This window comes from Pongo abelii, chromosome 8, assembly GCF_028885655.2.
Source record: "Pongo abelii isolate AG06213 chromosome 8, NHGRI_mPonAbe1-v2.0_pri, whole genome shotgun sequence".
Lineage (NCBI taxonomy): Eukaryota > Metazoa > Chordata > Mammalia > Primates > Hominidae > Pongo > Pongo abelii.
Window position 1 is genome coordinate 7,672,634 of NC_071993.2, and position 22,256 is coordinate 7,694,889.

Here is a 22,256-nt window from a genome sequence, read left to right on the forward strand (position 1 = left end):
AGAGGCCATGCCACTGCACTCCAGCCTGGGTGCAGAATGAGAAAAAAAAAAGAAAAATCCACCAAAGAAACCAAAGACCTTCTGAAAGCCTGATTTGAGCCATGGAAGAAAATCATGATGAGCAAATGAAAACAGCCCTAAGTTTCTGAAAGGTAATTTTGGAAAATGAAATATGCCCAAGACAGGCTGTAGTGACAAGTCAGCCTTTGTCCTTTCTAAGGTGGGCAGAGGCCATGGACACCAGTGGGGAGGGGGCAGGTGTCTGTACTGTCCTTGGGTCTTCCTGACCCAGCAGGCAGGAGGTCCTCAGTGCCCCTTGGTGGGTGGTGGTATGGCCCCGTCATCATGCCATCTGAAGGAACCAACCAAAATAAAAAACTATCTGTGACTTCATCAAAGTTCACAACAACAGATTCTTACTGCAACCTGAAACTTCTTGCCTAAGCCCACAGTGAGGAGAATGGAAATGTCTGCCTTCCCAGCCTCAGATCTGTCGCCCCCTCTGTACCCCCACAGATACCCATACACAGCATGGTCCCAAGTCACCTTGGAGTCACCCCTTCTGTACCCCACAGACACCCATATACAGCATGTTCCCAAGTCACCCTGGAGTCACCCACTCTGTACCCCACAGACACCTGTACACATCATGGTCCCATGTCACCTTGGAGTCACCCACTCTGTACCCCACAGACACCCGTACACAGCATGGTCCCAAGTCACCTTGGAGTCACGGTCATGGCTGAGACCAGAGTAGCCATGACTTGCCAAGGGATGTCCCCAGGCCGTGGGTATCCACTAAGCCTCAGTGGGGGTATTCCAAGTCCATAGTATTACAAGATTACAAAAACTTATTCTATAAAAGGTAACATAAACTTATGTTACATTCTGCAGGTCATTCAGTAATTTGAAGGAAGCTTTTCTGAAATCTTACTGTGACTGACCCACCAAATAATCAGATTTTTTTTTTTAAATCCCCAGTCTTAGGAGTAAGGCAATAAATTGAGTAAGAAGAACCAGTTCTCCATAATGTATTTGGGTCCATATCATTGTTGTACTTCTAAAAAATCTAGCAACAGATTGGCTCCCAAGAAGAAATCAAAACATTACAAAAGAATGTTACTCCGTTGACTATAGTGTAAGAGTGTAAGTAACACTTCAGGGGGTTATGAAAACGCCTAAAGGAAATCAACGATCGTGCAATGCCAAGTTCCTTTTGTTGCCCCTCTGCTATAAATACCTCCTGAAATGAACCACATTATATAATTCATATTAAAAATAAAAATGTTTAATTGTAACAAACAGAAGATAACCAAAAAAGGTGTCTCTGTCAACAAGGGAAATCTTGTTGCAAGAAACTAGAACGATTTTTCTACTGGCCAAAATATTTTTTGGAGAAATGGCAGAAACTAATCAGCTTTCTTCATAAAATGGAAAATTTGGGATAGAAGTCATACGTCTTCAAATATTTTAAAACAGTTTAATGAAATTTCACTTAGAAGTAAATGTAGAAAACATTTTTCTTTGGTCTCAACATTTTAGCATTCACATTGCCAAGAAAAGCGTATTTCTTCAATTAAGCAAAATCACAGGGCTCCTATATTTTAAAATATATTATTTTAAGCTACTACACTTTCATTTACTGCTTAAAGTCTCCTTTCAAATGCTCTTTGAATGCAGTATTGTGCTATATAATATCGCAACTCTGATTCAAAATACTTATTTGCATATGTTTACCCATCTATGTAAAAATATAAACAAATTATTTCTTCATAGCAAGATAAAAAGCACTTTTATTGTAAAGTTTCTAAATACCAATACCACTTCAAGACTGGTTCTAAAATAGAAAGATTGCTAAAGATTAAATTCTGGCTAAAGTCAGTCTTAACTTTTTTTAAAAAGGCTGAATAGGTTTAGATATTAAAACATTTTTTGCAATATAAACAAAACTAATTCCATTAATCGTTGTGTTTGCACAACATTATTCTAGCTTGAGAAGTGAACTGTCTCATCTTAACCCTCCGCTTATGTTAAGATTAGTTATCTAATGTTTTGACTTTGCTTTGACAAGTGTACCAAACATTTACCTAATCATGTCATTGTACGTTTTTCTGAAAAGCTCTTTGCCAATAATATTTCTGCTATTCTTTACGACAGAGTAGGCAAATCCATTTTTTATACTTGATGTGTAAATAACTCAGGGCTAGAAATAGTTTTTTTCCCACTTCTCTTCATGTGGAAGGTCAGTACTTCAGAGGATTTACATTCATTGTCAATTCCATACTTCTCATTCTAGCCAAGAACACAGCCTTAGCACATAGGCTTGACAGCCTTGACAAGAACCCAGCCTATCTCTAACTCTTGGCTCCAGGTGAACCCCAGGCGTGGCTGCCTGCTCTAATAGGAAGTAAGAGGATGATGCTGACCAAGAGAGGTTCAACTCTGTGTGTAACTGGTATCTCCCATCCGCTGTTCTGACACGCTAACTGATAAAATGATTGAGTTCTTGGTTTCTCACTCCTGGTCTAAATCTGAAGTTTATATTGTCCTACTGCAGGTCTGGATTCTAGATCCTCGCATGTTTCATTGTACAGGTGTTTTGGTGTCAGGCTGTCCATCTGCCTTTGACCTGATCACCTTTCCCTTTCCCTTTCCCTTAAGTTCTCATGATTCCTCTCTCCCTGGCTTTGGTCCATCCTATGCCTCTCACTATAAATTCCCACAGATGTGTCTTCACAAACATCGAGAACATGAAACACAAGGATATGGACAGGCTGGGAAAAAGCCATGCTCCACGTAAAATCATGGAACAATTATGTAAGAAGTAAACATACCATATCCACAAACGTAGATTGTATATACAAGAAAATATTTAGAGGAAGTGGAGTCCCCTCCACCAGGCAGGGAGAGTGACACTGTTCCTGGGTATCTTTCCATCTTCCCAGACTCTTAGTTAAGGTCACCCATGACACCAATGAGACTGGAGAGGGAGATTTCTGTTGTAAGAGGGAAGAAATTATAAAAACGGGTGAACTTAACTGTTGAGGATTGAGAGGTGCTCTGGTTACTTTTTCTTGTCTTCCTTATATATGCTAGATTGGATGTGGATAGCTAGACAGTCCAGAGCAGAGAAGGCAGTAGAGGCTTCTTAGATCTATGGGAAAGAAGGGTTAAGTAGAAACCTCACATCTCTTCCTACTCTCTCTGGCTCAATTACCTAAGGAAGAAAAGCAAAATGGCCTCAGAACTAAGTTCTAACCAGTCACAAAGGGTGTAAGTTGGCTGAAGTTTCAGATGTGCTCCATATCTCAGAAATCTGAGCCAGTGGACAGGATGCTGGGGGGAGAATAATTCCAATGCTGTGACTTAATCTGACCTCTGAAACCCCATTTTCCCACCTGGTCCCCCGAAACATGCTTCTGTCTTCTTCTGGGTATTTTCCTTCAGTCTAGCACATTCTCAAAGTGACCACAACTGTCTCCTGAACATCTCTGAGTACTAGGTCCCTTCAGCCCACTGCTGCCATCAACCCAGCCCTGCCAAGCCCACCAGAAATGAGCCTGGTCTCTCCTCCTGGTTATTTGTCTTGTTACCTTAGCCTTTGCCTTCCCCTTCGACTTACACGTGCACCTAGAAGAGATGATTGGGAAATAACTAATTATCTGACTTAACATTTGGTTAATCAGAACATCCTTCTTCAAGCTAAGAATTTGGCAAAGCCTAGGGGTACACAAGGGATGTTTTGGGTCCCCCTAAATTCAAAGGTTGAAATCCTAACCCCCAAGTGATGGCACCAGAAGGTGGGGACTTTAGGAGGTAATTGGGTCATGAAATTAGAGCCCTCATTGTTGGGATCAGTGCCCTTATAAAAGACCCCAGTGAGCTAGCTAGCTACTCCCTTCCACCATGGGAGGACATGGGGAGAAGTTGTGTCTATGAACCAGAAGGTGGGCCCTCCCTAGACACAGAGTCTGTTGGCATCTTGATGTTGGACTTTCCAACCTCTAGAACTGTGAGAAATAGATTTCTGTTGTTTATAAGCTACTCAGTCTATGGCACATGGTTATAGTGGCCTGAATGGACTAAGACACAGACTATGGCACCGCTAAATATAACATTTTTTGCTACCAGTGGGGAAAGAGCTCTTAATTGTTATTAATTTTAATTTGACTCCCCTCTCCCCACAAATTTTACTTATCCATCTTTCTTGAAACATCAGCAACTGATGTCATTTGGCAAACTGTAGAAATGTGCATGATGACCACATCTAAGCAAAAGTGGGAGATTTCAGAGAATCAAAGGAACAGTGTCTAAAACAGTGACTGTGAGAACTTCCTCTTCTTTACTCCAATTCAGAGAGAGGACCGGCCCAATGGGGTTCTTGGAGGTCAAGAATGCCAAATGTCAAGTGTTCATATCTGGGGAGGGTGACTGCTTTGTCCTCACAGAAACAGATCTTCCAGAGCCAAATTCAAGGAGAGTTTGCCAGGCCATTGTTAAATCATAAACACTACTGCACTGAGGACTAGCTGAGGCTTTGCTTTGCCAGGCCTGTCTCTCTCTCAATGACACAAGTCTGCTCCGTAGGAACTCTGAACACTCTTAGCAGCATCAGCCTCCCTCCTGGTATCCAGTAGCCAGCATCAAGCAGGTCATATCTCCAACCTCTGCATGACCTGCTTCTGGGGGCCCTTCCAGGTGGCCCCAGGAATGCATGTGAACACCCCGTGATGGGGAACGCCACCACACAGGGCTGACAGCCATCCCTGAGCAGCAGCTTTTCTCAGAACAACGGCTACCCTTAGAGTACTAAATCCCCTCACCAGAATTTCTCTTCATTGATTGTAGAATTGTTAATCACATGCATATCACCCACTTTTCCTCCTACCAAATCTGATACACTGTAAGGCTCAGTTTTTGTTTCGTTTTTTAGATGCAGTCTCCCTCTGTCGCCCAGGCTGGAGTGCAGTGGCTCAATCTCAGCTCACTGCAACCTCTACCTCCCACGTTCAAGCGATTCCCATGCCTCAGCCTTCTGAGTAGCTGGGACTACAGACGCGTGCCACCACGCAGGGCTAATTTTTTGTGTTTTTTATTAGAGACAGGGTTTCACCATGTTGGCCAGGCTGGTCTCAAACTCCTGACCTCAGGTGATCCACCTGCCTCGGCCTCCCAAAGTGCTGGGATTACAGGTGTGAGCCACCATGCCTGGCCTAAGGCTCAGTTTTTGGCCTTTCATCCTCCCTCTCTCTCTCCTCTTCCCTTAAGGAGTTTTATCCATTCTTCAGCTACAACATCTGTTTTGGGGTCTCTCTCAAGTCCACAACTCCAGGCTTTCTATCTGAATACCTTCACCACCCCACTGTCATTTCAGTCTTAATCTGCTGAAAACTCAGTACATAATATTTGGTATGGTTTGCCTGTGTCCCCACCCAAATCTCACCTTGAATTTTAATCCCCATAATCCCTACATGTCAAGGGCAGGACCAGGTGCAGGTAACTGAATCATGGACGCAGTTTCCCCCAGGCTGTGATAATGAGTGAGTCTCACGAGATCTGATGGTTTTTTAAGCATCTGGCATTTCCCCTGCTTGCACTCACTCTGTCCTGCTGCCCTGTGAAGAAGGTTCCTGCTTTTCCTTTGCCTTCTGCCATAATTGTAAGTTTCCTGAGGCCTCCCCAGACATGCGGAACTGAGAGTCAATTAAATCTCTTTCCTTCATAAATTACTCACTCTCGGGTATTTCTTCATAGCAGTGTGAGAACAAACTCATATAATATTTTTCTCTCAAATCAACTCCTCCTCAAGGATTTCCTACTTCCACTCAGGGTTCCAAAGTCTCAAGAATCTTTGTTTTTTACTCTATCCAGCTAATTACCAAGCCACACTGATTCTTCTTTAGTAACAGCTCCATAGTTCTTCCTTCTTCCACATTCATAGTCACCACTCTGGCTCAAGTTCCTTCTTGTGGGGCATACGCTCTCATTCCATGCAGGCTCCCCGTGTCTCATAGCTTCTGTGTCCTATTTGTCTTACCAACAGCTGTGGCCCACAAATTACATTCCTAGAGCACTTCCAGCTGCATGGCTCCTTCCATCAGCCACTGAAGAAATCCTACACCTTAGCGTCATGTAAACAACTAAATCCCACCTCTGAGTTTAGCTGCAGCTGTAGCACATAGTTCTGTGCAAGCTCAAACTCACCTCACACTCTCAGAATCTCTGCTAAAAAATGCATGGTATATCCATCTAATGAAATACTATTCAGCAATAAAAAAGAATGAAGTACAGATGCACACTATGACATGGCTGAACCTGGGAGGTATCATGCTACGTGAAAGCAGCCAGGCACAAAAGGCTGCACACTGTATAACTCTATTTCTACGAAATGTCTAGAATAGGCAAATCCAGAGACAGGAAGCTGACCAGTAGTAGTCAGGGGCTAGAAAAAGGGGTGAATGAGCAATGACTGCTAATAAGTGTGGGGGTTCTTTGGGGGATGATGAGATGTTCTAAAATTAGATAGTGGTGATGGTTTCACAATTCTCTGAAAATACTAAAAGCCACTGAATGGTATGCTTTAAAAGGGTGGCTTTTATGGTCTGTGAATTCTATCTCAACAACGCTGATACGGTTTTGTTTTTTGTTTGTTTGTTTTTGAGAAGGAGTCTCGCTCTGTCATCCAGGCTGGAGTGCAGTGGTGCGATCTCGGCTCACTGCAAACTCTGCCTCCCGGGTTCACGCCATTCTCCTGCCTCAGCCTCCCGAGCAGCTGGGAGTACAGGCCCCGCCACCATGCCCAGCCAATTTTTTTGTATTTTTAGTAGAGACGGGGTTTTACCATGTTAGCCAGGATGGTCCCGATCTCCTGACCTCGTGATCTGCCCACCTCAGCCTCCCAAAATGCTGGGATTACAGGCGTGAGCCACCGCGCCCAGCCTGATAACGGGTATTTTTGAAGTGCGTGGCATGACTGTCCCTTGGTCTGCGTGGACTGCCTCCTTGTGTGTTTTGTGCTGTTGTGTTGTGAGCGTCTTCTCAGAGGGGCTTTATCCAGGGGAATCCCCTGCAGCATAAGTTGGTGCCATGGCCCTGCAGGAGCTTCCCAGGCACCTCCAGGTTCTCCCTGGCCCAGAAGCCCTTGATGGGTAGATTATCAGAGTTCCTTGATTCCACGGTAGTGTACATTCAATCACCTGCACATGCTTCCAGGCTATTTGATTTGGGTCCCATGGTTATAAGGGAAGTCTTCCCTTGCCCCCCAACCTCCAAGGCCAAACAGAGTTTGGCAACCTTCTATGTTGTCTTCCTGCATCAGCGGGCAGAGGTTTCCTCTGCCTACTCTCCCCTAAGGGTGCAGTCCTTTGATGGAACCAGCTTCATCAGGAGTCTCAGGTTCAACCCCCCACCTCAGAGCGCCCAAGTTCTCATCTGCTGTTCCCACAGGGTCATGAAAGCCTCAGGCCCGAGGACCCAGCGACTGGTAACTCTCCTAGGGGATATCACTTAACTCACATGCTCCACATTTTCCTTCTCCATCCTCTTCTCATTCTGACACTCTTAGACTGCGTCTTCCTTCTCCATCCTCTTCTCATTCTGAGACTCTTAGACTGTGTCTTCCTTACCAGCAAGATGTGTTTCAATTCACCTCCTTTTCTAAATGTTTGTATCAAGAAGTTTTTCAAGTTATCTAGTCCAAAACATGACCCAAACCTTCACACTATAGCATATTCAGCCTTCTTGCATGCTTCGTGGTTTTCCCCAACCAAGAATTCACTCATTCTTTTCCTGCCAAGAAAATTGTATCCCATCTTCAAGAACCAGTTCCTTTTCCATCTCCATCATTAATCTTTCCCTATCTCAAGTTCTTTCTCTCCCCTACAATCCTTTCCACTATCTATGTTAGTTTTTTGAATAATGTATGATTGTTCCATTTTTTTTTTCTTTTTTGAATGGAGTCTGTGTCGCCAGGCTGGAGTGCAGTAGTGTGATCATGGCTCACTGCAACCTCCACCTCCCGGGTTCAAGCGATTCTCCTGCCTCAGCCTCCTGAGTAGCTGGGATGATAGGTGCCCACCACCACACCCGGCCAATTTTTGTATTTTTAGTAGAAACAAGATTTCACCATGTTGCCCAGGCTGGTCTCGAACTCCTGACCTCAGATGATCTGCCCCTCTTGGCCTCCCAAAGTGCTGGGATTACAAGCGTGAGCCACTGGGCTTTGTCTATTCTGTGTTTCTTTTCCCCAGCAAAATTCTAAAGTTCTCAGTGAAAGTGACTTAGGGCTGATGCCTTTAGAGACACGCTTTCTCCTGCCTCCACGCTTTGTACATGTCATGCATCTCTCTCATTCTGCTTAGATCCAATCCCCCTCTTCTCATGCCACCCACTCAATTAACTTCTAAGAGGCCTTTGAGACTCACCCAACTACGCCCTCCTCTGAGAATCATTCATCATCCCCTACTCTCCCACTGCTAAAAAGAACTGATCACCACCCCATCACGCAACTACTGGCCCTTACATATGCCCTATTACACGGAGCACTCCCTATATAATTTTTGCCTGACTTTCTCTTCTTCTCTGAGCTTCTTGTGAGGAAAGGCTGTGTCTCATTTATCTCTGTGTCCCCCATACCTAGCGCCCGCCCCCAACAGCCTATAACCCATATTTGTTTCATGTTTGGAGAATCTAAAGTCTAGAGTTAAAGCCAAAGTGGGAAGCTGAGTGACAGTCAGGCATCCCGAACCTGAGAAGTGGGGGATTGTGCTATCAGGCAACGCCAGCGCTTAGGAATTTTACCCAGTTGCAATTTCAATCAGCCAGCCAAGACTACACAATCCCTGAGTGACAAAGCATTCTGACACTGATAAGCACTTCCACGTTTGTTATCTCATTTAATTCTCTTTGACTTGTAGTGTTTATCTCACTGTTACTTGTAGCAAAGTTTCGCTTCAGCCCCTATCTAGCCCTTTACAGAAAAAGTCTGCCAATTCCAATTTGGGACTTAAGTGAAAAACTGGGAAACCAGAAAGGGGGAAACTAGGCTTTTCTGTGATTTCCTGGCGCCACACTTTCCGTTGCTCACAGCAAGGCTGCAATCTGAGCAGGTGATGCCGGAGCACCCCAAGCTCTATACTGACAAGTGTCTCTTTGTATGACAGCCACAGAGTGCCCACATTCAGAGATACTCCACATTTCAATAACATGACCTCATTTTATAACAGATGCGCGCAAGGTTGCAGAGAAAAGGGAATGCTTATACACTGCCTGTAGGAATGTAAACTACTTCAGTCACTGTGGACAGCAGTCTGTTGATTTCTCAAAGAACTGGAAACGGAGCTCCTATTCAATCCAGCCAGCCCATTATTGGGTATATACCCAAAGGAATAGAAATCATTCTACCATAAACGCACACATATGCATATGTTCATTGCAGCACTGTTCTCAAGACCAAAGACATGGAATCAACCTAAATGACCATCAGTGGTGGACTCGATAAAGAAAATGTGGTACAAATATACCATGGAATACTATGCAGCCATAAAAAAGTATAAGATCATGTCTTTTGGAGCAACATGGATGGATCTGGAAGCCATTATCCTAAGCAAATTAACCCAGGAAGAGAAAAACAAATACTGTATACCCTCACTTATAAGTGGGAGCTAAACATTGAGTACACATGGACACAAAGAAGGGAACAGACACTGGGGCCTCTTGAAGGTGAGGGTCGAAAAACTACCTCTCAGGTACTGTGCTTATTAGCTGGGTGATGAAATAATCTGTACACCAAACCCCCTCAACACACAATTTATCCATATAACAAACCTGTATATGTGCCCTTAAACCTAAAATAAAAGTTTAAAGGAAAAATAAATAAAACAGGACCTCATTTTACCTTTAAGATATACTTCATCTGGGTAAATCTTAACTACCTCAACAACAGCAATAAATTTTTCAATGGGTGCCTCGAATTTATTTTAAATTATCTGTATTATCATTGTTGGCGAGCAATTTTTTTTCTTGAAACTAAAAATTCAAGCTTTCACTCATGGCCTAGGGAAAAAATATTTTGCCCTCTGTCCATCATTTATTACCTCATATTGAGTCAGAGACAAAAACCAGTTTTCCTCACTGTCTTCTGCTTCCTGCCTCAAGTCTCAAATCTCTGTTTTGCAGTGTTTTCCTGAAACACGTATCTGCAGGTAGCAACGTCTTGACAAGGGCAGCCCAGTAGACGAGAATAAACACAATCAACTGGCATGTAACTCAAGGTCATTTTGATGAGTCCTTGCTCTAGACAGGTGTCAGCAAACTGTGGCTCAGGGGCCCCGCTGCTGCCTGCTTTTAGTAAATAAGCTTTTACTGGTACACAATCACACCCATTTCTTTGCATATTGCCTGTGGTTGTGCTCTTGTCACAAGGAGGACAGATCTTGCATCCAACAGCAGAGTTGAGTGGTTACAACAGAAACCATCTGGGGGCCGGGCGTGGTGGCTCATTCCTGTAATCCCAACACTTTGGAAGCCAAGGTGGGAGGATCGCTTGAGTCCAGGAGTTCAAAACCAGCCTGGGTAACATAGTGAGACCCTGTCTCTACAGAAAGAAAGAGGAGGGGAGAGGGGAGAAAGCTTAGAAAAATGAATCTTCAGCCTGGCGCTGTGGTTCATGCCTGTAATCCCAGCACTTTGGGAGGCTGAGGCAGGTGGATCACCTGAGGTCAGGAGTTTGAGATCAGCCTGGCCAACATAGTGAAACCCCATCTCCACTAAAAATACAAAATTAGCCAGGTGTGGTGGCACATGCCTGTAATCCCTGCCTACTCGGAAGGCTGAGGCAGGAGAATTGCTTGAACCCAGGAGGCGGAGGTTGCAGTGAGCTGAGATAACGCCATTGCACTCCAGCCTGTGCAACAAGAGCGAAACTCAGTCGCGAAAGAAGAAAAAAAAAAATCTGGTCCGCAAAACTTAAGATGTTTATCGTCTTCCCCTTTACAAAAGAGTTTGATGACAATGGCTCCAGAAAGCCAAAAAGGGAAGCTAGACTCTTCTGATATTTCCTTCTGGTATTTCCTGGGGCCTTGCTTTCAGGTGCTTAAACAAGGCCTAGACCTGAACAGGCAAAGCAGGTGGACCCGACGCTCTCTGTTGTTGATTTTTATTTGCATGATAGCCACATAGCACTTGCCTTCTGATACCCCTTCTCCCAGTCTTTCAGGCATGCTCTCACTGGGCAAGCTTGCATCCTCTTGCTTTCTGAGCACCTTCATTTGTTCGGGGATTTCTCTCCCTTAACCAGATGGCAAGCCCTCAGAGGCCCTCTGGGTCCTGCAGCTCATGCCGAGCTTTCCTCCAGGCTGCTCGGTGAATCTGACTGCCTTCTTTGATCTCCGTCGTTTAATTTTTGTTTGTTTGAGACAAGGTCTGGCTCTGTTGCCCAGGCTGGAGTGCAATGGCGCCATCATAGCTCACTGCAGTCTCAACCTCCTGGGCTCAAGCCATCCTCCTACCTCAGCCTCCTAAGTAGCTGGGACTACAGATGTGGGCCATCATGCCTGGCTAATTTTGTTTATCTTTTTGGTACAGATGAGGTCTCACTATGCTGCCCAGCCTGGTCTCGAACTCCTGGGCTCAAGCCATCCTCCCGCCTCGGCCTCTCAAAGTGCTGGGATTACAGGCATGAGCCACCATACTTGGCCTGGATCCTCTCTTTTGAAATGTGGCAGATCCACATAGTTTGAAGAGGGCAGCTACAATGTCACACTGTTGGACATCATTGGACTTGACAGTCACCCAGCTTGCCCGAGCCACTTTGCCTTAGTCTACATTTCTGCCATCTGCACGCACACTCAGATGTCACTTGCCCAATCCACATCATAAAAGGGAAAGAAGTTTGCCTCCCTATACATGCCCAAGGAGTGCTTAATGTTAAATAAGAAAATGTTGCTCAATAATTCTATGAATCAAAGCTGAACAGCTTCATGAGTTTTTCACAATACTAGCCTGCTGGCTGGCACCTCTTTGAGTAGGTGACATCTGTGTGCACTCACCTGAGATGGCAGCACTGTCCTTCACATTACTTGGTGACAAAAAGAACCTCAAAGCTTGAGAAGTGGTCTACAGACCACCACTGTGTTATGGTCCATATATGATGTTATGGAGAAGTGCTTCAGGTAAGGCTGATCTGGGCTTGAATCCTAACTTTCCTACTTATAACTTTGTGTATTTCAGCATAATTACATCATCTTTCTGGTCTCCACCTTCCCATGTATAAAACAGGGATAGCAATTGTTTACTTCACTGGATGGCTGAAAGATTAAATGAAGAAATGCACATAAAACCCTCACAGCACTTGATACGCACTGATCACTCAATGGTAACTACTGTGCCTCAGAAAAATGCGGGATACATTTATTGTTTGTGGGCTGGTAGTTTGGCAGCAAATGTCATTACCCACTGTGTGTGAAGAGTTGGGAATGCATATTGTAATGATCAAACACAAGATGTTCCCCAAGTCCATGGAGCTTACAAATTATTCACCTGTAAGGTTACACATGAAATATCCAAATAGCTCTTGGGAACCCAATTTTGGACAGCGAGGGAGAAACCGATGTCCTAGAGCATAAAGTAAGCCTGTGAGTGAAGCAAAATCGACATGCAGATCCCAGTTCTCCTACTCGTTAATTCACGTTTGCCCTCATTTTAACTTGACTAATTCACGTTTGCCCTCATTTTAACTTGACAATTACAGATAAGAAACATGCATGACCCTCTAAATTTGTCAACTAAATAAAATGGAGAAAGGAAGACAAGCTTTAAAGGCTACATGGGAACCCAGAATTGGCACAGAGGGACACAGAGTGTGGGAACAGGTTTGAAGACTATTAAAGCATGGAAAACATCTGGTAAGTGATCCATTCATCACTGCTTGGTTGCCAAAGAGGGTCCCTTAGCCAAGTTCTTTAACATGAATGTGAAAGTAGTAGATCTAATTCTATAGATCAGGGAAAGGAAAGACAAGAAAGTGGACACCATGGTCAAGGAAAAACATATTCTTAATGCTCCCAAGGACTACATGTCGGTGTGCAAATGTCAATGCTTTAAGCATGCAACTCACAAGAAAAAAAGAAGCCTTCCCTGATTACATTTTTCTCCACCTCTCCCCCCGCTTTTTTTTTTTTTTTTTTTTTTTTGGCTCTTCTCAGCTCCCATTCTCACCAAGAAGTTTTAGCTCAAATTGGGAGGTAGAAACCCTGCCTGACCCAACACCAGAGCCATCTTTCAACAAACTCATCTGCAAAAGCACACGGGAGGGAAAACAGCAAAGCCACGTGCCAGGAAATCTCAGGCAGCTCTGTTGCTGTTCCCAAGCCAGGCAGGTCCTGGCTTCCAGGATCATGTTCCCACTGGGATTAGGACAAGAACCAGAAAATGCCAGAGGCACACAGCTTTGGGGGCTCCCCAGGTGCCAATATACCCCTTACCGAGAATATTTTTTTAAGGCTGAATGGTCTTTACAGCTTTTTCTAAATCAATAGTTCAAGTAATTATTAAATGCCAACTACGTGTCCTACATTGCAATAAATGCAGCAAGGTCTTTCAGGCCCGTCAAAGATAAGGGGAGCCAAGAACATCGGGAATAACAGTGAATGGTTCTTAATAGAATCCATGTGGATGCATGACAAATGTCCCACATTGCCAAGCCTGTTGACACAATATGAAAGCCCTTTGCTTGGGGTAATTGTCCTCTTCACCAATAGACATAACATCATATACAAGACTCTTCAAAGAGCCAGCTAAGCTTTTCACTTAGTACTGTGGCCTTGGAGAAGCTGAGAACTGCAAAAATAGTCGGCAGTTTTCAAAACCACTCAAGGCAGCGAGGGGCTTTCAAAATTGCTCAGACATGTGTTTGGCTGGTCTAGGGTGGCTCTCCTGGAAAGAGGCCATGCTGAAGCTTTGAAGCCAGCAGAGTGCATGCCAGACTTTCAGTGGCTAGCAAGGAATGGAATTTTAATATCCAGGAATGAAGGAAGAGGGGAGAATAACAAATGATCTGACATCTGTTATTACATTGTTCTTGCATCATGCGAGGAAATCCCTGCCTTCTGCAATGCAGCCTTCTCAATTGGGTCTTGAAATGTAAGACTGCCTTGACCTTGTATCCATTTGCACTTCTGCCAGCTGCACACATGTGTGCCTTCTTACCACAACCACACTGTTACTTGCACGGGACATGGCTTAGTTCTCAGACTTCAGACCTGGGACTAAAGGCTGCCGCCACCATTTATTAGCCAACTTATCTACCTTTGCAAAGCCTCAGTTTCTCCATCAGTAAAATGGGGATGACAACCAAATTATTTTAAAGATTAAAGATTCTTGCATTAAATCATTCACATAATACTCTTAGCTATTTTGGAAATGGCCCATGCCATATTTTTAAGAAGTGCCCGAATTATTTTATGATTAAAGGTACATTGAGGAGACCCTAATTTAGTTCATTAGTTTTTCTCTGGACAATTTGGGGCAGGGTTTATTTTTCTGAGGGTTATTTGGCAAGAAGATTCTTGATCATTCTCCCACAGGAAGTGGAAGACAACCCTGGGGCACTGGATTGGACTAGGTTTGGGGTCAAACCCTGAAGTGACTCTGGCACCTGAGATGCATTTCTTTAATTACTAATATGCTTGATGATTTTTTCATAATTTTATCAAATCATCTTATTTCTTTCTAGTAGCTTGTTTTATATCCTTTGCTCATTTTCTTATACAGGATTAATTTTCATTAATCTGGAACAGTTCTTTACATATTAATGATACACTTATGTCTTTTTCCTGCACGCAATTTTCTAGTCTTTTGTTTACTTTTTTTTGTTTACAACAAAAATTTAAAATTTTTATGTAGCTAAAGTTACCGATTTTACCCTTTGTAATTACTTTTAGGCTTAAAAGTGATTATACTGCTTTTAGGCTTAGAAAGTTTCTTCCCACTTGAAAATCAGTTAAATATGCACCTGCTTTTTTTTTTTTTTTTTTTTTTACATATTTTGGGGTGTGGTTCATTGATTACCTTAAGCCTCTTAACCCATTTGGAAATCTTAGCCTAGTAATAGTTTTAAATGTTATAAATTGGCACAGACTTTTTAGAAAATGTTTTTGGAATATGTACCAAACCCACAAATGAGTTGGTATTCTTTGCCCCAGTAATTCCAATTCTAAGAATGTAATTTAAGAAAATGACAGGGCATGCGTCAGGCATTTCTACATGAAGACAGTCATCCTGATGGGGTTTATTATCACAAAAAATGGAAATGGCTGAAAAGTCTCTAATGGGTGGTAGGGTGAATAAATGTTCTGCAGCTACACGCTCCCATATGGTTACTATTAGCCGCATAATAACTATGCAAATTTAAATTTATTAAAATTAAAAATTCAGTTCCTCACTTGCATTAGCCATACTTCACTTGCTCAACACCCATATGTGACTAGTGGCTATTGTATTGGACAGCACAGGTGTAGAACATTCCCATTCTCATAGAAGCTTCTAGTGAACAGTGTTGCTCTATGGCCGTTAGAATCAGGTTTCTAAAGAATATTTAATGCCATAAGATATATTCATAATATAGGGGTGAATAAAAACATCAGAATACAAACTATTCAGTAGTCACAGGAATTCAGACTGGTTGCAGTTAATTTAATCATAAATATGTTCAGCAAGTTATGTTTGTTCAGAGGAAATACAAACCCTGCCCTCCAAAAAAAGCTGTTTTTTGTTTGTTTGTTTGTTTAGAAAGGAAAAGAAAGAACATCTGAAGATTCATAGGTACCTAGGAATTAAATGAGATGCCTGGGGAAACCCAGCACATGGCACCCACTCAGTAACTGTTAAGTGATTCAAAATCCAAATGGAGATTATCATACTGATCATATGTCAGCCTAATTAACACTGTATGCTGTGGCCCACAGTGGTCTTAAAAGAAGCCATGATTATTCTTCTGTCAGCATCTATCACACAGCCATCAATGTCACAAAACAACTTGGTCAACAAATGACACTTAAGAACTTGTAGCACATAGGGCCGGGCGCAGTGGCTCATGCCTGTAATCCCAGCACTTTGGAAAGCCAAGGCGGGCAGATTACCTGAGGCTAGGAGTTGGAGACCAGCCTGGCCAACATGGTGAAATCCCACCTCCACTAAAAATACGAAAATTAGCTGGGCATGGTGGCAAGCACCTGTAATCTCAGCTACTTGGGGGAACTGAGGCAGGAGAGTTGCTTGAACCCAGGAGGTGGAGGTTGCAGTGAGCCGAGATCATGCCATTGCACTCCAGCCCAGGTGACGGAGTGAGACTTTGTCTCAAAAAAAAAAAAAAAAAAAAGAACTTGTAGCCCATAATGCGAAGAACTTTACAGGGTATTTGGTAAATAAGGAAAGGCTATGTGGCCTCTAAAACATCAATAAATATCAGCCACTATAAGAGAAAGCTTCACTTTGGTGTAACAAAAACTTTGGGAAAAACTTTGGGAAACCTACAAGTAACTTGAGCCCTAAGGGACTCCAAAGTTTGGATTTCGCAGACACAGACAAGCACATGTTTACTGTGCTTGAGAAAATATAAAAGATTAAAAACTTTGTAAAAAACGGAAAATCCTAAAACATCACAGAGATTTGAAAAAGAACTTAAACAAACATTTTCTTTAGCTTCCCAGTAAGAACTAAAAAAGCTAAACAAATGGGGTTTTAAAAAAATCTTTAAAGTAGCAGAAAGCAAACAAAACAGTGAGAAAAAAAAATCTGAGAGAAGATGCAAATTTTAAGAGATGAGCTCAGCATTTGGGACCACTTTTGTCTCAAGGATGCTTGTCAAGGCCAAAGAGACACCTGAGAGGCCGCGCATCCCCTTTGTAGCTTAGGGGTGCTCTGGCAAACCTACACTGTGCGCAAAGCAGAAATACGCCAGCTCCTAAAAGTTCTGCGGTCCAGCTTCGAGCCATCTGGGCTGCCCAAACACCTCCACCCCTGAAAATTGACTAAAGTAATCCCAGATTTTAATTCCCCCAGGGACTGGACAGAAACAAGCCCAAACATTCTCTGGAGGAATAGACCATCATCCTAGGCCTCAAACTATTTCTACAAACAGATTTTCAAATATTATGTTCATCATTCGATCACTGCCAATGTAGAATACCATACCTGGTAAAAACTATCCTTAAAGGATAAAAGTAAAATAAACCATTTTCAGACAAAGATAGAGAATTCTTTTAAAAAATAGGCTCATGGATGATGTTCCTCATGCAAAAGAAAAGGAACCCCAGATGGAAAGTCAAAAAAGCAGAAGGAAGAAAAAGTCAAAAATGGAGCAGTTGGGCAGGTTGCGCTCTGGATGAGCACATGATGTTAAAGAACCATTAAAAGCTGATTCACAGAGCAAGGTGATTTTCCCCCTACATTAGTTAGACATTATATTTGGCTATCCTCTAAAACAAGCTTGTCCAACCCCTGGCCCACAGGCCACATGCAGCTCAGGTCAGCTTTGAATGCAGCCCAACACAATTTCATAAACTTTCTTAAAACATCGTGAGATCTTTTTGTGTGATTTTTTTTTTTAGCTCATTAGTATTGTTAGTGTGAGTGTATTTTATGCATGGCTCAAGACAATTCTTCTTCTTCCAGTGTGGCCCAGGGAAGCCAAAAGATTGGATACCCCTGCTCTGAAAGAAAATAGTTAAACCCTAGTCTCACATCATATTTTGGAATATGTTTTGCTCTATTGGAGTGTAGGAAAACCAGATGCCATGAAAACCCAGAAAGCCATGGAAAACCAGAAGATACAGATTTCACTGCCAGATTTTTAAAATATAAATGGCCAAAGAAGCCATTTATAAAGTAGTAGATTGAGACTGAGAAAAAATAGTTGCAATAGTTTATCAGCTAGGAGTAGGTTCAACTGCGTGTGAGGCAGGACCTGGAGGTGGACGCAGGATGGACAGAGAGTTTCTATGAGATTTGAGATAGTATCTCACTCATTAAATCACAAATGCATCATGAATTGTATACAAAAATGAAATAAGCCAGGCGTGGTGGCTGATGCCTGTAATCCCAGCACTTTGGGAGGCCGAGACAGGTGGATACCTAAGGTCAGGAGTTCAAGACCAGCCTGGCCAACGTGATGAAACCCTGTCTCTACTAAAAATACAAAAATTAGCCAGGTGTGGTGGGGTATGCCTGTAATCTCAGCTACTCAGGAGGCTGAGACAGGAGAATCCCTTGAACCCAGAAGGCAGAGGTTGCATGTAGTGAGCTGAGATCACACCATTGCACTCCAGCCTGGGCAACAAGAGCAAAACTTCATCTCAAAAAAACAAATAAAATAAAATAGGTAATGAATTTTAAAAGACAAACTAAGAGATTCATGTTTTCAAAGAATGTAAAGATATTAGCTGGTCTGGCAGCCAGTAGCTCTGTTTTCTATTATGTGAGTTTGAAATGTATCATAAATGAAAGATTCTGACATTTATGACAGCAGAATAAGATAAGGAAGTCTCTTCCAGTGGTTTGTGAGAAAAGTATAAATAGTCATATTTTCAGGAATCTAATTTTTCGACATAAACTATGTGACCCCTGAATGTCTCCCCACCACCCTGGAATTTTAAGATTCATCCTAAATTTTGTGACAATATCAGTCCCGATTTACTGTGACCTGAGTTCTTTATTCTAAGGAGGCTTCCAATGATTCTATTCCACTGTTCTCAAAGGAATCACCACTGAACAGAATCACTCCATCAACGATAGTGCTGAGGACTGGCCCTGTCGATGTATTCCTGTCTCACTTACATTATCCACTCTGCCGGTGCCCTTTATTTCAAGGGGTTTCTACAGCACGTCTCTCTGCTCTCTTAAAACCACCATGCTGAAATGACAGTTTATGTCAATGACTTAACTGAATCCGCTCAGGAAGGCTCTCCGTAGGCAGGAATCGCTGGATGGTAAAGCTGATGTTTGGCATCTACTGAACTTTATTCACAAAGCAAGTCATTGTCCCAGGCAAAAGCGAGAGAGGAATAAACGGGCACTTGGCACTCACTCACCTGCCGGAGTTTGGTTCCCACCATAGAAGCACTGCTGTCAAGCACGAATACCACATTCTTGGGTAAAGGAGGAAGGTCTTTAGGAGCAAAGTAGTGCACAAAATAGCCATTTAGAACCTGGTGGAGGGAAAAGAAAGTAAAAACGGTAGTACCTAGAGTGGGGAGGAAAAATACCTGAAGTGGATAGTCTATGGAATTTCTAAAAGTTAAAGCATGACAAAGAGTTTAGGGTGAGATTCCACACCTGGAGTAAAATTATCTAAGTCCCTGATCCCTCCAAGAGAACTAATTGCTAATTTAATCTGTATAAGGGTAGACTCTTCCCTTTAAAATTGATCAGTGATGACTACCAGTTCAAGTTTAATTATCCATCCCTTGGACCTTTGCTACTTGAGAATTCTGCTTCCTTCATTATCTGCTTTTTCACCAAGCATCTTACAAGTTGAGACGTCAAGATTCTCACATTCTGGATGCAATTAATAGGTTTTAATATCCCCACCCTGTCTCTGGAACAATAAGACCTAAAGGGAAATGAGCAGTCTCTTTTAATTAAAATGGAACATGGACCAAGCACGGTGGATCATGCCGGTAATCCCAGTGCTTTGGGAGGCCGAGATGGTCAGATCACTTGAGGTCAGGAGTTCGAGACCAGCCTGGCCACCATGGCAAAACCCCATCTCTACTAAAAATACAAAAATTAGCGGGGCGTGGTGGTGGGTGCCTGTAATCCCAGCTACTTGGGAGGCTGAGGCAGGGGAATCACTTGAACCTCGGAGACGAAGGTTGCAGTGAGCCGAGATCAGCCACTGCACTCCAGCCTGGGTGACAGAGTGAGACTCGGTCTCAAAAATAAAATAAAATGGAGCATGAACTAAAATTCTAATTTCATCTAAAACACCACAGGGAGCTTTATATTACAGATTTCACTTGCTCTGCAGATTACTGAAGCCGGAAATAGGTACCCTCAGCAAAAAAAATACCACTAGTCTCTTTGAAGAAATATTTTGGATTAAACAAATTTACTAAGAAGCAGAAAGTTCTCTCTCCCTTAGGTAAATATTGGAATCCACAGTCTGAGTCTATCCAAAGTACCAACCAACCAACACGAAATAGCAACAACGATCCCATTACCTGGATGTCCCCAATGCTCTGTTCTCTATTGACATCATATCTAATGATAAAGTCTCCCAAAATTCCATTCTGGGCAATCCTGGCTTGTTGTACTACAGTAGGTTTAAAAATGATGTTGGCAAATGTTTCATTTTGATTGATGACAGTAGATGGGGGAGGCCCAGAATCATCTGCAAACAAGATAGAAACATAATTAATAACAATATATATTTTTCCAAAAAGAAATAAAAACCGTTTGGCAGACACAGAGTTTTAGATTTCATTTTATTACAGGCTTGTATTTCACAGGAACTTCTAAGACTGTACTCATATATCACAATGCGAGAGTTATGTCATCATATATTTCCCTCTTATGCCTCTTTTTGAACCTTTTCTTATGAACATTTTTAAAACACACAAAAGTAGAGAGAATAGTAAAATGAACCCCTGTACCTATTACCCAACTTTAACAATCATCAGCATGTTACCAATCTTTTGTATGTTTTTATCTATTCCCCATTTTTTCCTAGAGTATTTTAAAACAAATTCCAGACACCATATTTCATCCACAAATACTCCAGTATGTCTTTACCTGTAAGAACTCTTTTACTAACATAACCACAAAACCATTATCACAAGTAACAAAATTAATGCTCAATGCCCTATCGTTATCTAATTCTCAGTTTGTATTTAAATTTATCTGATTCTCTAAAGAAAGGGTCTTGGTATGGTTGATTTGCTTGAATCAAGATTAGAAGAGTCCCCAATCACATTCCATTTTTATTTCTTGCTTCTTTTAATCTCCAGTGTCTGCCTTCACCTCTTGTGTGATGCTACATATATATGATAAATCGCTGGTCATTTGTCCTATGGGATTTCTCTTTTTCTGTATTTTTTTTTTTTTTTTGAGACAGCATCTCAATCTGTCACCCAGAGTGCAATGGTGCAATCACAGCTCACTTTTAGACTCAAGTGATTCTCTCACCTCAGCCTCCCAAGTAGCTGGGACTACAGGCACACACCAGCATACCTGGATAATTTTTTGTTGTTGCTTTTTGTAGACACAGCATCTTGCTATGTTGCTCAGACTGGTCTTGAACTCCTAGGCTCAAGCCATCCTCCTGCCTCGGACTCCCAAAGTTCTAGGAGTACAGGCGTGAGCCACCATGCCCGGCTTATGGCTCAAAAAAAAAAAAAATTCTCAAAGCTTTTTAATATGAAATTTAGGATATAAATTAGAATTACAGAAAGATAAATAGATAAATGGATATTATGTAATTTATGAAAACCTAGTGTGATGACAGATTAAGCAAAGAGCATCCCATCTTTCACTCCTGACCTTCATTTCCTGTTAGAACACAGAGAATTATTTAGCAAACTACTCACGTTTATAAACCCAAACAACACCATATCTATGTACTTAGCAATAAAAGCCCAGGGGATGAGGTCTGCATGCACCCTGGAGAACATGAAAACATAAACGAAAATTCTTAATCATAAGGGCATGTGGAGGCTTTTTATCCAGATATTGAATCAAAGCCAGACTTAAAACTGCTGCAAAGCCTCTGATTATCTTTTTAAATGCACTCAAGTTGATAGCATGAAATAGGCTGACCAGCCATTTCCCATCTCCAATTAGCAGAATGAAAAAGGAAATGAGATGTTAAGTGGCCACAGTAATTTGTATTTAAAAATAAACTTCCTTCTGCTGAGGGTTTATTAGACACACAAGTCAAAGGAAGTTTAAACATTTCCTTTAACAAAACAGACAATTATTTTTCAGAGACAATTTAGGTGTAACCTTAACAGGAACCACAAGGTAGAACAGATTCTTCTATTATTTGCAATTATCAAGGACAGGGATTTTGGAAGTGATCAGAGAGCCAGCAAAGAGAAAAGGTTATTTTTGTAGGGAGACAGTTACATAAGAGAGAACATGAGTCCACAGATCTGCTCATCTGAAGGAGTTGGGAAAATCCAGACAGTGCATGGACAGGTGGCACAGCCCAGGTCACTACCAGCATGGTTGAAGATGCCTTAGACCCATTAGACAGGAGAAAG

General features: G+C 42.3%; 1 protein-coding gene across 1 annotated transcript in view; it reads right to left on the minus strand.

Moving 5' to 3' along the window:
• The window catches only part of ITIH5 (inter-alpha-trypsin inhibitor heavy chain 5), a 106,256-nt gene that overhangs the window by 33,808 nt on the left and 50,192 nt on the right, over nucleotides 1-22,256 (minus strand). Inside the window, 2 exon segments of the mRNA NM_001131327.1 lie at nucleotides 19,086-19,202; nucleotides 20,217-20,386. Of these exon segments, the coding sequence (NP_001124799.1) occupies nucleotides 19,086-19,202; nucleotides 20,217-20,386 (287 nt within the window).